The sequence below is a fragment of the Artibeus jamaicensis genome, unplaced genomic scaffold (genome assembly GCF_021234435.1).
Source record: "Artibeus jamaicensis isolate MK-2021 breed Jamaican fruit bat unplaced genomic scaffold, CSHL_Jam_final contig_923, whole genome shotgun sequence".
In the NCBI taxonomy this organism is placed as follows: domain Eukaryota; kingdom Metazoa; phylum Chordata; class Mammalia; order Chiroptera; family Phyllostomidae; genus Artibeus; species Artibeus jamaicensis.
Window position 1 is genome coordinate 13,054,881 of NW_026522014.1, and position 13,641 is coordinate 13,068,521.

General features: G+C 38.8%; 1 protein-coding gene across 2 annotated transcripts in view; it reads right to left on the reverse strand.

Annotated features, from left to right (window-relative positions):
- Positions 1 to 1,078: 1,078 nt before the first annotated feature.
- The window catches only part of ANKMY2 (ankyrin repeat and MYND domain containing 2), a 34,817-nt gene continuing 22,254 nt past the window's right edge, over positions 1,079 to 13,641 (reverse strand). For both annotated transcript variants that reach the window (XM_037163885.2, XM_037163886.2), the window contains 5 exons: positions 10,266 to 10,480; positions 9,373 to 9,508; positions 5,565 to 5,693; positions 3,587 to 3,716; positions 1,079 to 2,221 (listed from right to left, as the gene is read on the reverse strand). In XM_037163885.2, the coding sequence (XP_037019780.2) occupies positions 2,037 to 2,221; positions 3,587 to 3,716; positions 5,565 to 5,693; positions 9,373 to 9,508; positions 10,266 to 10,480 (795 nt within the window). In that variant the 3' untranslated portion in view covers positions 1,079 to 2,036. The remainder of the gene's footprint in view (positions 2,222 to 3,586; positions 3,717 to 5,564; positions 5,694 to 9,372; positions 9,509 to 10,265; positions 10,481 to 13,641) is intronic.

Consider the following 13,641-nt stretch of genomic DNA (forward strand, 5'->3'; position numbering starts at 1 on the left):
CTAGAGCAACTTATGGGGGGAAAAAGAATCTCCTGTAGATCAACTGAATTATTAGAAAGAAGAAATTTGCTTTTTACAAAATTAAGACCTTACTTTTTATCTATGCAGATGATGTTTTAATAGTACAAGATGTATTAAAATAGTAAGAGTATGTAACCCTTTAGGTCCTATTTTTGAGAAAAGTTTCTTAATAGCATATTGAAAATAATTCAACATGGTTAAAAAAAAAAACTGGATGACCATGTTTTGATGGTGTGATAATGGAAACATCTATTTTTGGTTACTTATGACAAAGGGAGAAATTATAACCAGAACCAACCTCATTTTCTCTTATATACCACTTTCTGACCACCCCTTCCCTGAAATACATTTTGATACTGACAGTTTATATGAAGTCCTTTGTCCAATGTAAAAGTTCCTATTTATGTCAGTTACAGTTGTGTTACAGTTCTGATTCATATCAACATTCATTTCAGTGAAGCAGAAAATCACCTCTACACTGCCACGTCTCAAATTTTCCTATTTCCTTTGCTTTTTTTTTTTATAGCAAAGACAGGGACCATGATAATATTATATAATGATGTTAACACACATGCAAAAGGAGAGAAAAATCAGGGAACTCAGATAAAGAACATATTTCTGTGCAAGGGCAGCCTGGGAGGACTAGTGTACTGTATACAACCCCAAATAAACGTTTATATCAGTGTGCAGATGAGGTACCTTGAAGAATGAAAGGAGGCTTGTTACGACTTACAAGTTCAGACAAAAATTGGCCTGAGCATTCCTAAACAGTTATCAGATTTACTCACATGCAGTCTTCCAACGCAGCGCAGTATAGGGTGTTTAGAAGATGTGTTTGAGACTCAGAGAAAAGTATCTTTCTCTCCTTTTAAGGAAAAAGAGAACCAACAAGACAGAATAATTGATCAGTGAAGTGAGGTGAGAATTGTATTTTGATTTGCAATTGTACACATTAAAATAATTATTACTTTGTTCCCCAATATTTGCCAAGTTTCCTAAAATTTGTTAATTTCTCTAATACTTGCCACCCCGACAACAATAAACTATGAAACATGAGTTGGTTATATTAATAGGCACAATTTATTTTACAATCAATACAAGAAACTATGAAACACAGCCCTATCTTCAGCTATCACACTGTTTAAATACTGCACACTCTGCAAACCGATGCCAGAACATTCTATAAATGACAGCTATAAATCAGTTTCTGAACAGGAATGGTCACATGAAAAGCGCATAGGCAGATAAATGCCAGCCTCTCAAGTGAACATGGCACATGAACTAGTACAACCACCATGGAAACAGTACACTCAGACATGCTTAATCAGAAAGTCGTGACACATTTCTTTTAATGCACATGCTGAGATAACTCTGGCAACGCCTTCGTTCCTTCTGATGGACGGGGCATTTCTGAAGGTACGAATACTGTATGCAGATAAAACATCACTGCAGGAAGTACATAAAGCTCAGACTGCTCAAGATCATTTCTATACAAAACTGTAATTAGCTGGGCTATGGCAAAGATCCTTAAACACACAGCCTTTCTTCATTCCGTTCTACCTAATAGGTAGAACTTCACTACTAGAAATGCTACTTATATGCATTTTATTCACACATAAGTTATGATATTTTTAAATACCCATGTCTGTAGCTATAACATTTTTCTTTCTTGAAAATCTCCTCTTTCCTACACCTGTTTTACTCGACCCTTTGTTCCCTAGAGCCCACGTGTCTTCTTTAAGGGGATTTCTTTTTCCCTTTGGAAAGCTGGCCTCAGAAAGGAAATAGAAATGTTTCTCCTGTTTTTTGAAAATATTTTTCCCCATAGGAATATCTGTCCAATTATAGAACAGAAACCAGTAGAAATCAGGGCGTGGTAGATTTGCTGGACAGATCTATTCTATGAAGTCCTGCCACAGTGCCATGTGGGCATCATAAGGCAAAGGGGACACGGTCACGAGTTTTCCAGCCACTGCCAGGGTGAGGACCATCCTCGCTGGCATGTGCTCTGGCTTTTACTCCTCAGATGCCAGTGGTCCTGTGGCAGCATCCTGTGAGCATTCCAACCCAGCATCGCACTGGAGAGATTCTTTCTCCCCTTCCACAGACTCTTTAGGGTCGCAATCCTCTTGGGAGATGGCAGTTTCAGCCTCTGGCTGCTCTTCATTAACACAATTAGAGTTGACATCGAGTTTGCCATCTGATGATGAAAAGAAAAACAAAAGTCATTTTGTTTTTATCACGTGCCAGACACTGTTCTAAGTGCTTTCCGTTGTTATTTCATCTCCATAACAACCACGAGAGGTAAAGTATCTCTGTTATCATTATTTTACAGATGGGGACACTGAGAAGAGAGGGCTTTGCTAACTTGCTCAAAGCTTACAGCTAGTAAAGAACCAAAACTGGCTTTTGAACTCAGGGCTCGGGCTCCAAAGTCAGGCACTGAACCCAGGACTGTGGTCGGGTTCTGACAAAGTGAGCATGCAAATGCAGCTGTACCCTGAACGAGCTTGATGTCCATGGGTTAACTGTCTGTCCAGGGTTGTCTCCATACCTGCAGAGTGGGGGATAATAAAACCTATTCTACACTTGTGGCAGACAAAGGTGTTTATAACACTTAGAACAGTGTGTGGCACATGCTGATGTTTAACAAACGGGAAGGAGTTCCCACTCTACCAACAATCCTGTTCTCTCTCACTTTACTTGTACAGAACATGACCAGCTGTTATTCACTACCCTCAACACACAGGATACATGTTTTGTCCAGAAAATAGGAGAAAACATGGCTGTCAGAAAGCCTGACCTATTTTCTGAACAGTTTACTTACACAAATTAGATTGGATTTTGAAAAAATTATCCAATCCCACTAATAGTGTTTCTCAACCAAGTGGTGAAGAAGACATGGTCCCTTGAGGGGTGAGGGCACAAGCGCTTCGCATCAGTCATCTGGGCAACTTTTTCAAACTACAAGTACTCCGCACAACGTATGATATACACTCTGGGATGTGGCATAGAAGTGGGGGTGGTCTACCCTTCCCAATAGCAAACTACTGCTGAAGCAACTCACTCTTTCTGACCAAAATGAGTCATGTACTTCATAAGGGAGGGACAGGAAAAATGCTGTGGAATTCACTGCTCTGACACTCGTAGAAATGTCATCTGTGCATTAGTAGATCTGCAATTTAAGTGAAATTCGTAAATCTCCTCTGATTTCACCTCAAGTGTTTTAGTTAAAAAATTTAAAGGCTTTACAACCTTAGGCTTTGGGTGGCCATTAGGGGAAATTTAATTATCCCTTATTCAAAGACCTTAAAATCCTTTGTACGCAGAGTATAAGTAAATGAGCCCCCCAGTTCTAGGGCAGCCAGAGAGCAGGATGTGCAATAAAATCCCAACTCTGTCTTCTGTTTTCCAGTAAAAGCTAGGCTGCCTATATCCTATACATTATCCCCCCAAACAGGGAGTCACCCCCAAGCTTCCCTGGTTCTGTGGGCCCTGTGTTAACAATGTCATCTATCATTCTTCCCACTAAGAAGCAGTACGAGCTCGGTTTTTAGGTACATACTGTTCTCCTCTTCACTCTTTTCTTTGGCAGCTTCCAACTGTTGTTTCTCATAAATGTCCTTGAGATTCTTACAGATTTTCTTATGTGCAAACCAGTGTGTTTTCTGGCAGGTTTGATCGCAGTATATTACCTGAAAAATATTGCAGTTATATTTTCATTTCAAGAGCTGTGATTACAGAATGTTTCAAATTGTAACATTAGATCAAGACCTACACGGTCAAAATGTTAATTTCTCTATATTTTAAAACTATGATGTGTGTATGTGTATTAATTTATAATTGTAATTCTTAGCTTACACGTTAAAAAATAATGGATGTCTAACAAATGGTCTACCAAAAACTCTTGACAAATGGTTTGTCTAAGAACCTGCTATGTGCCAGGATTGGGACAGTGCCAGCTGTTGTCCTAGGTGAAGCCGGAGCTGAGAAAGAAGAGGGTGGGACAGCATGTAGGGAGCCAAACACATGTCCTAGCAGAGGACGTGACGGCACTGGGAACACACAGGAAGCAATGATTCACTCTAGCTGGAGGAGGCAGTAGGCAAAGAACTGAGAAAAGCATTCCAAGTGCAGAGAATACCTTGTACAAAAATGCAGGAAAGGGGAAGTGAATGACATGTTCGAGGACAGCAAGAAGTTTGTGTAAATGAAGCTTAGACTTTTGTCAGATTATATGCCGAGCATTTATGGTTGCCGCTTAGACATTAACGGTGTTGTTGGTTGTATGATGGGCCCAATTCTTATTCCTCCTGGCATGCAAACACTGTCCCGTGAGATCTTCTTTTACTGAAGGGGAGGAAAACTGACTTTAAATTTGGCCATGTGACTTGTTTTGGCCAAAGAAAATGACATATAGCGTGGATGTTTCAAGGCTCGACCTCAAGGGGCCCCATAAGTGACTCTACCTGTGGACTGATGCTTCTGCCATCGCCGTGACAACATGCTCAGCCAGGCCTGCTGGTCTGAGGAGCATGAGACACACATGGATCAGAAGTGCCCTGGCTGAGCCCAGCCAACCACAGACATGGGAGAAGTAACAGTTCTTGTTTTAAATACTGAATTTTGGAGTGTTTTTATATGCAGCAATGGTTGACCCGGACAGTCTCATTTAATCCTCACAACTCTAGTCCCATTTTGCACGTAAGGAAACTGAGACTCAGAGAAGTAAGTATTTAAGGCGATAAAACTGGAGAAGTAGGTTACAACAGAATGCGATGGGTTACAGAAGAATATGCTGAATAATGACAACCTTAAAAACAAGAGGAAATTAACATTGTCTGTAGTGTAAGGCAAATGTACAGACACACACATATGCAATATCCGAATGTGAAGAAAGCACCAAGCAAATGTTATTGTAAAGAATTATCTTTGTGAAGATGATTCTGGCAGAAGTAGGTGGTATAGACCAGAGCTCCAAGAGGGTGACAACGAGAAGGGAGTTACATTGCTACAAGGAAGAGCTGATGAAGAGATTTAAGTCAATATCACAATATGTAAGACTGTGTATTTATAAATTGTTGTATCTTAGGTTCTCATATCTGCACTGGCCTCAGTCCTCTATGTATGATCTTTTATTTTCTCATATTCATTCATTTGTTCACATCCTCATTTATTTGGGGTGGTCGACACAATAGTTAGGGCAGCCTGGGCGTTTGGCCAAAGATTGGGCACAGAACTACATTTATTTTAAGTTCTCTTCCAAATTACTTTTAAGTATTAGGTGCAATACTTTGTATCTAATATATTAGAATTTATTTAAAAACCAATGTTGGGGGGTGGGGTGGGATGGGAGAAATAGATTAAAAAAATGTACTTGAAAAGTAACTAAATAAAATTTAATATTAAAAAAACAATTTAAAAAAATAATAAAAAATAAAAACCAATGTTAACCATTATATTTACAGAATATTAAACTCAATTATCAAATGGGATGAAATTTAAACCAGATATTAATGAACTTCAAAGAACTTCATTCTTACCATTTTGCACACTGAGCATCTTTTACTTGCTCCCTTTTCTCCACAGGTGGTACAAAATTCCACATCCACAAAGCCCACCTGACCAGTGATGGCTTGAGTAAGTACAGAGAATGCAGTGGGATCAGAACCCTACAGTGAGTACAAAGAGGAAAAACCACTCTAAAATCACATGAAATACTACTGAGATGACATCCCCAGAACAAAGTTGTATAGAAGCAGACATGCAAGAGACAAAATCATCAAGGCTAAAGATGACACAGACTTATCTATGACAAAATGACAAATACCTCTTCGAATATACCTTTTGCTACAAAAAGTATATGGAAGGTAAGTTGTGGCTCCAAATATTCAAAAAGAAAAAGTTGGCTGCCTTCTAAAATAAAAATATTTTCACTTAGGATTATCCCATAAACCCGCAAAGATTTCTGACACAGGGCAATGGACTCTGAGTGGGATTTCCTTAAAACATTGTTTATACTGTTATGTATGCTCAAGATAGTCAAACAAAATATTCAAAAGACTTAAGAAGTGTTTCGTTTTGAAATTGTTATGCTCCTTCTAAAAGCAAATATAATGACCAGGTTCCCTTTCATATTAAAATGCTAAGAATCCTCTTTTGGAATGCAGCTAGTATAATGCTGAAAAAAATCAGTGAAATGAAACCTCAGATACGAGGCATTTAAGTCACTGCACTGTACCAGGAACGAAGCAGCTGTGCTCAAGTGACAGTATGTATCAGAGAGTTTGTTTACAACTCAGACCAGTCTGCCATCCCACACCTCCTAAATTAGAATCTCTAAGGATGTGATGGTCCGTGCACCTGTTCGTTACAGGTAACGCTGAAACATACCAAAGTTTGAGAATCACTGGTACTTAATGTTATACTAAATACTTATTAATCCATGTAAATTTTTTTTTGCTTCAGCAGTAGAGTACCAGACCACACAATAATCTGGTCCACAAATCCACAGATTACAAATTATTCAAAGATTCATAACAATTACACTTTAATGTTCAAATGTTTTTTCACAAAATTAACTGAGACATATTCAAAATCTACCCCCCAAGGGAATGTTTGTGGGAGTGAGAACACATTAACATTCTCACAGATGTAGCCAAAGATAAAAACTAAAGGCTATTTTGCTGGAAGCACAGCTGTTAATGTGAGCTATTGCTTCAGAAACAAGTGATGACGCAGCTAGGTAACCACATGGAATCTTCTCGCCCCTATCGGATGACAAGAACTCTTTCTTGCTCTATGAAGTCTTGTCATCCACTTTGTTAAATAAGAATCTCTTTAGGTACCAAAGCTCCACCTATGGAAGACATTCAGCCTAAAAACAAACAGGACACTATTATTCAGTGTATCCTCTGATTTTACCTAGCTGCTAAAATCAGAGACATTACCTAGCCTTCCAGAAGTTAAAATAGACACTGTGAGTTGATAAAGCAAAGTAGCTTTAACAGTATAATCTAAGGCTGAAGCAAGGCCTCGCACTTCCCACTGGACTCTGTGACAGACAGAAGCCAGAGAGAATCAAAGCCTCTGCAGCAGTTCTGGCCAGGCAGCTCAGGGGGCTGGAGCGCTGACCTGCACACTGGGGCTGGATCCCGGTACACAGGTCAATGCATACAGGTATATACGGAAGGCAAGAGATTGTGGTGTTTCTCTCTCACATCAACATTTCCCTCCCCCCCACCTTTGTCTAAAAAAAAAAATCAATAAACATACTATCTTCAGGTGAGGATACAAAATACTTTTAAATAAAAAATTAAAATTAAAAACAAAACCTCTGCAGCAGGCCCTGGTACCAGCTCAGACGGGGCCAGCCAGAAAACCGCCACATTATGGGAAAAGGTTAGCACTGCTTCAAGGCTTATGAACTTGCAGTATCACAGAATGCACCAGGCGGTCAACAGCGGCTGTCTGGGATACTCAAAACCACAAGACTTCCACATAAAGTTTTCCACAAAGCAGAATATGTAACTCTTAAAAGAACAAAAATTTTAAGCAAATTTTTCTAAAATGCACTAAATCCTACTTTATCTTTATTAATAAACCTTCTTTCAATGACTCAGATCACAAGGACGAACAATCACACTCCATAAACTCTGAGTACGTTATTCTATGACGCAGGACTAAAATGATGAATTGCTGACCTCTACACTGATCTACTTTAACTTTTTTGAAAGGACTCTGGGCTACTATTTTTAGTTCTGTTTTCCCACTTGAATGCAGAATGTCAACTCCCACATGGTAATGGTGGAAATGCCCTGTAGCAGCAATTGCTAGCTGTTTCTCTGATAGCCATTTCCCCCACTTCCTTACTAATAGAAGCATAATTTTGTTCAGAACAGACCAGCCAAAAATACGTACTTTCCCAGACGACTGAGCAGCTAGGAGTGGTCATGCGGCACAGGCAGTGGGTGTCCGGGAAAGCTCGTGTTTCCCAGCTACAGAGCCTTTCCCTTTCGGCCCGCCTGGGATAGTGATGTGAGCTTGGAGGAAGAGCAGCAGACTCCTTGCAACCATGAGCTCATAAGCATGAGTATGAAAATCTATACAGCTAAAGAATATTGAGAGGGAGAATGTTTGGGTCCCTAATCCATTTATTTTTGAGCCACTGCGCCTGAGTATAATAAATAAACAACTAAACCCTTATTTATTGAATTCACAGTTGGCTGGAGTTTGGTATGTACAGCCAACACATTCATAATTAATAAACCAGCCCCATAATTGGCTAACTTTAATTTTCCAAAAGGTTAAACACTAAGTAGCCAAGCACATTAGAAGGGGTAAAAGATCTCTATGGGAAATCATGAAGAGTTCATATCAATGCATGAACTTCCAGAGAACACCTTGTCTGCTCAGGGCTTTCGTATTTCATGGTTCTGAACAGGTGAAGTGTTAATGTATAAAGGATCACCTGGAGCCCGTTCCTGGTCCTGATGCCCACTGAGATTGATACTACACCCCATGGATGAGAGAAAAGGGCTGGTGTTGCCAGAGGAAGGGCGGGAGCCGTGGACAGGACTAGTGTCAGGATCAATTTCTGGCCTTACAGACAAAGGCTGATAAAGGCTTTGATTGAAATTTATCAGCATGATGTATAGAGAAGGTGAACAGAAAACTATTCAAAATAGTGAAGGCAGGGGGTGTCTTATGAAATACTATTTAAATAAATACAGGACAATAGGGCACTAAGTAATTTAAAGAACAGAAAAGTTAAAATTTACTTCCCATAGCTGCCAAGTATAGACAGATTTCTTTTTAAGAATGGAGAATGTATAATGTCAGAGGCAGTAGGTAGAATGTAAGAAGCTGGAATGTACTTTGAGACTGTTTATCAGCACATGCAATGAGCCACGACTCATCCCTCCACATCTCCGCTGACCGTGACGTCCTCCTCCACGTCCAATGCCTGCCTTCACTGAGTGCGGGACTTGGTGCTGCTTTTCACAAGCTACAAGTGAACGTGTGTGCATCTGTATTATATCGCAGATGTGTTTCCACCTCTACAGGTTCACACAGGTATCTAAAAATGCCAGTTTTCACTGGAACCATCTACATTCTGACACAGGGAAACACTGTTTATTAAACCACGAGCCCCATAAATGGAAGTGGAGGAGTGGAATGCATAAACAGAAACGGTTAGCAGGCAGACCTGTCCACATCTGTTCCTGAAATTTTTCTAAGATAATAGTTACTCCCTTTATTAGATCATTACTGCTAAAGAGACTGTGTCTTTAATTGCACGCGACATGCGGACGCGGTCTCCCTGACAGAGGTAACTGAGTGAGAGCTTACGATTTCCACGGGCGCGATGCTGCGCACCAGCTGCTGCAGGAGGGTGGCTTCGCAGTAGGGGAATTTCCTGATACTCTCTCTGATGAGCTTTTCTTGATACACCGGAAAGCCGTCAGAGGGACGGCCTTTCAACAGGCTGAAAGGTAATTTAAAAACGTAACTGGAGTTGAATCACCAAGCATTTCCTCCCATGAACTGTTAGTAGTTTTTTCTTGGCTATTTAAGATTTTCATTGTCTTTTCAAATCACGATGATTAGACTCAATTCAAACTGCCGGTCTCCCTCCTCCGGCCAGGGAGGCCGGGTGTTGTCAGGTTTAGGGCCTGGAGAGGTACTTATAATAGTGACCCTGCCATAAAACACACTAAACACTGCTATCAGATTAGCTAGTTACTTATTACCAGGTCACTTATTTGTACAAAGAATGAAAACTCTCACCAAGCCACACCCTTCCAACTTAGTTCACTTTTCTCAGTAAAACTGGAGAATTTGATCCCCGGTGGTCAGAGAACAAAGGTAACACACAGCTGTCCCAGGTACAGTGATAGAGGCACAGAGTGCAGTTAGGAATCTGGAACAGCCACCTGTGGCATAGCACGCCTGTCCTCACATTTGGTCTTGGGCCACTCTAGGTGTATGATCTTATGCATGCTCTTTAACCTCTCCAAACCTCACTCCTCACCTGGAACTGGGGCTAACAACATTACAAAGAGTAGAGAACAAAACAACCAGTCCACAGTCTAACATTGTTCTTGTTTCTTACAGACTAAACATGACCCCAACTGTAACAACTGCTGCTAAAATACTTATATTTGAAATCTCTAACAAGGCTTCACATAATAAAACATTATCCATTTGACTGTATTTTACACATGACATGGTAAAAACAGTACCTTTTGATCAGAGTGTCCAGTTTATTCTCTCCGTCTTTTAAGAAGTTAATACATTTCTGAAAGATACAGCTGATGTAATGCATTTTCACAGCCAACACTTCATTCATGTCTCTCTGCTTCATACACTTCTCACAAATCAAATCCATCACCTTGTAGCATTTACTCAGAGCTGCTTCTTCTGCCAGCAGAGGGTTTTCATTTATAAGCATCACGATCTAGAAGAAATTCTAGTGAGCTTAGGAATTCCATGAGCCTTTTCTATATAAAAATTAGGTATGTAGTTTCAGTTGATTTTAAAAGATTACCAAATATTACTATCTTAATTCAAATTAGAATGCAAATGGCCTTAGTCAGAGTTATAAAACTAATACAGAGGGACCCATATATTGTGAAATTTCTTGGAACTCTGTACATCAAAGTTATCACATGATCTGCCATCTAACTAAATCAGGGTGTTAGTTGGCTACTCAGAGTCCTGGTTTTAGTATCTCTATTGTTAAAAGTACTTTTACTAAAGATAAAGATGGCATATTTGCATACCCTTCATGTATAGAATCCAATCAATGAGCAATCACTAGTTTTAGTTAACATTACTGAGCTTTAGAATTTCATGGCTAGAAGAACTACAACTCATTAATTTGTATTAATTATAAGGAAATGAGATTTTTATAGAAATAAGTCTAAAAATAAAAGGTGTATTCCTCTCTGATTAACTGTATTTCTCTGTAGAAATTTTCCTTCCTAATATGTTCTAATCATCCATTAGTAATGAAAGTAAATCAAAGAGAAAAGCAAAAATAGCTTTATAAGGAAGAATATTAGAACTATTAAATGTGAAGCATTGAGTCCCAAACTTCCCATATATGCACAAATTAAACTAGTGGGCATATTTCCTTTTTACTGGCTTTGTTACAGGGTAGATTACCTGCAGTAGGTCTGCACAGGACAGCTGTAAAAGTCCAGTGACATAACAGTAATGTAAAACGTACATACCCTGGGTATGACTGTACACACAGAGCAGAAAGCCAGTATGTGTTAACCAGTATGTTACAGCTAAATACCCATCCTGGGTAATGTAAATGTTAGGGAACCACAGGTAGCAGAGTGCATGAATCAGATCCTTTTCTTTAGACGTAAAAGAAGAAAATTTGTTAATTTACATAAAACACAAGCCTAGTCAGTCTCCTACTTGGAAGTTTTATGTAGACTAGTGTTCTTGTGAAATTAAAATATGAGTTTTACTTATTTTTGAGACTCGTAGATTGATATTTAATGTTGTGTTTTACTTAAAATATAGCACTCAATAATAAATTATTAGACTTCATGAACACAAGTCTGATCAGAATCACTGGTGGTAAATATGTGACAACTTTCCCTACCATAACATATCAAAAATTAACTGGTAGTAAAGACTCATTAATTGGCCATTTATGTTTCTGCAGTCAATTATAATCATTTGAAGCTCTTTGCTCAATATTTTTGTATACAGCATTTATAATCAAAGAATAGGATCTTAAACTTATAAGTTTAATATCTTCAAAAAATCTCAAATAGAACTCAGATTAATGATTTTTTGTTTGTCAAGAAATTAGGCTTTATTTCTTTTATAATATACAGCAATACATAAAAAACAAAATGTTACATCAACACAGCTAAACTGTGAGCTTAGAGAAACATTTACATAGCTGCACACAAAATGATAATACTTGAACTACTTTCCTTCCTTTAAGCTCTGCAACATTATAAAGTAATACAATATGAAGAAAATCCTTATTCTTATTTATTAAGGAAAAATAAATCTATTCCTGTAGGTCTGAAAGCCAGATGTATCTCATCTCCCAGAGAGCAGCTACCTTAGAATATATTTATACAGTGGCATTTTGCATTCTTTTTATTTTTTAAAAATTACTAAATCAACAATTCTGTGCTTAAAGATCATGTTGATAATCAAAAACGGGATCATTTGCGCACATCTGCCTCCTGACTACTTGGAGTCCCTCTGTCATCACCTGGGTGTGCACTCGCGCGCTACTGTGAGAATGTGATTTTCTCCTTTCTAACCTCTGTATTCTGGGCAGCAGCTCAATTCCCCAAGTCCCTGTTTAAAACAAACATTCTTATTGCTACAGCAGCCACTTAACCTCGACTCAAACATAGCTATGTCAGGTGCACTGTAGGAACAGATGAACTGTGTATTAAGGAGGATTTCTGGGTGCATTTTTAAAGGTCTTTAGCTTTATGGAATGGTTGTTAATTACGTTTTTTTATAATGCTCCCTAGGAAGACCGACACCAGCTTGAAAAGGGATAAAGTAATGAAAATGGTCTGCCTCAAAGGCAACTGGGCAGCTCTTAATCGAACTGTGAGTAAAGGCAAGGTTTTCAAGTGAATAGACCATTTATGCCTACAAAAATGAGGGTCTGTTCCTAAAGGAAGTTACTACAACCATAGAATAGTAGCTCTTGTGAGACCAAGTGCTCTAAAAACTATAATAGGTTATTTCTGGTTATATGTCTTTGTAATTTATTGCCTGTATAAACATGTCCTTAATCTTATTTACTCAAAATAATTGAAGGTACCATAATTCTTAGGACATTTAACCCTGAGAAACTAGGCTCCATGCAAACATCAAGAGTTACTCTACAGACTCAATTACTGCAATAACAGATTATTGCAATCTCAAGGAGTAGAAAGACAGATATAAAAGACGGGGAATCAGAAAAATGCAGGACACTTCTTCAAATCAGTCTAAACCAGAATATCCAGTAATGCTCCAGCTAGAGGGGTTAACAACAAGGGCTGTGTAAAACCACACACATCCTCTGCATGGAGAACTAGGTATCCCCAGGAGAAACCCCGACCTCTCACCCTCTGCCCCTCCTAAGAAAGAGTGCCAGGGAGCCGCACTTGCTGCAATGCACAGGGGCCCTGTCTTTCCCTCTGTGCTGGGAGGACAAGACTCACCGATACAGAAGAGGCTAAATATTTTCTAAAGGTTATATTCTAAGTCCCGTATAATCTCTGCTAGAAATACAAACGTGATTCACAGCTGCATTTCTTTCTTGCCCACTTAGGATCACAAGTTTGCATCTAGTGGTTTTTTTCAGAATGTTAAGTGAAACATTTGAGTTTTGAAAAATAAAAACAGCATAGATTCTATTCCTTTGTCTTATGGGAAAGATCTGCTAGTTCGTCTTCTCTCCTGATGGCCCAGAAAATTAATCTGGATATAGGGCCACACGACAAGCACCATTTACTGAATATAATGTGCTCCTATGAATAATGTACACCCACGTTTTTAACCAAACCTTTCAGGAAAAAAATCTTTTAATTTTTTTAATTCAATTTTTAATTTATATTTAGAAACAAAACCGAT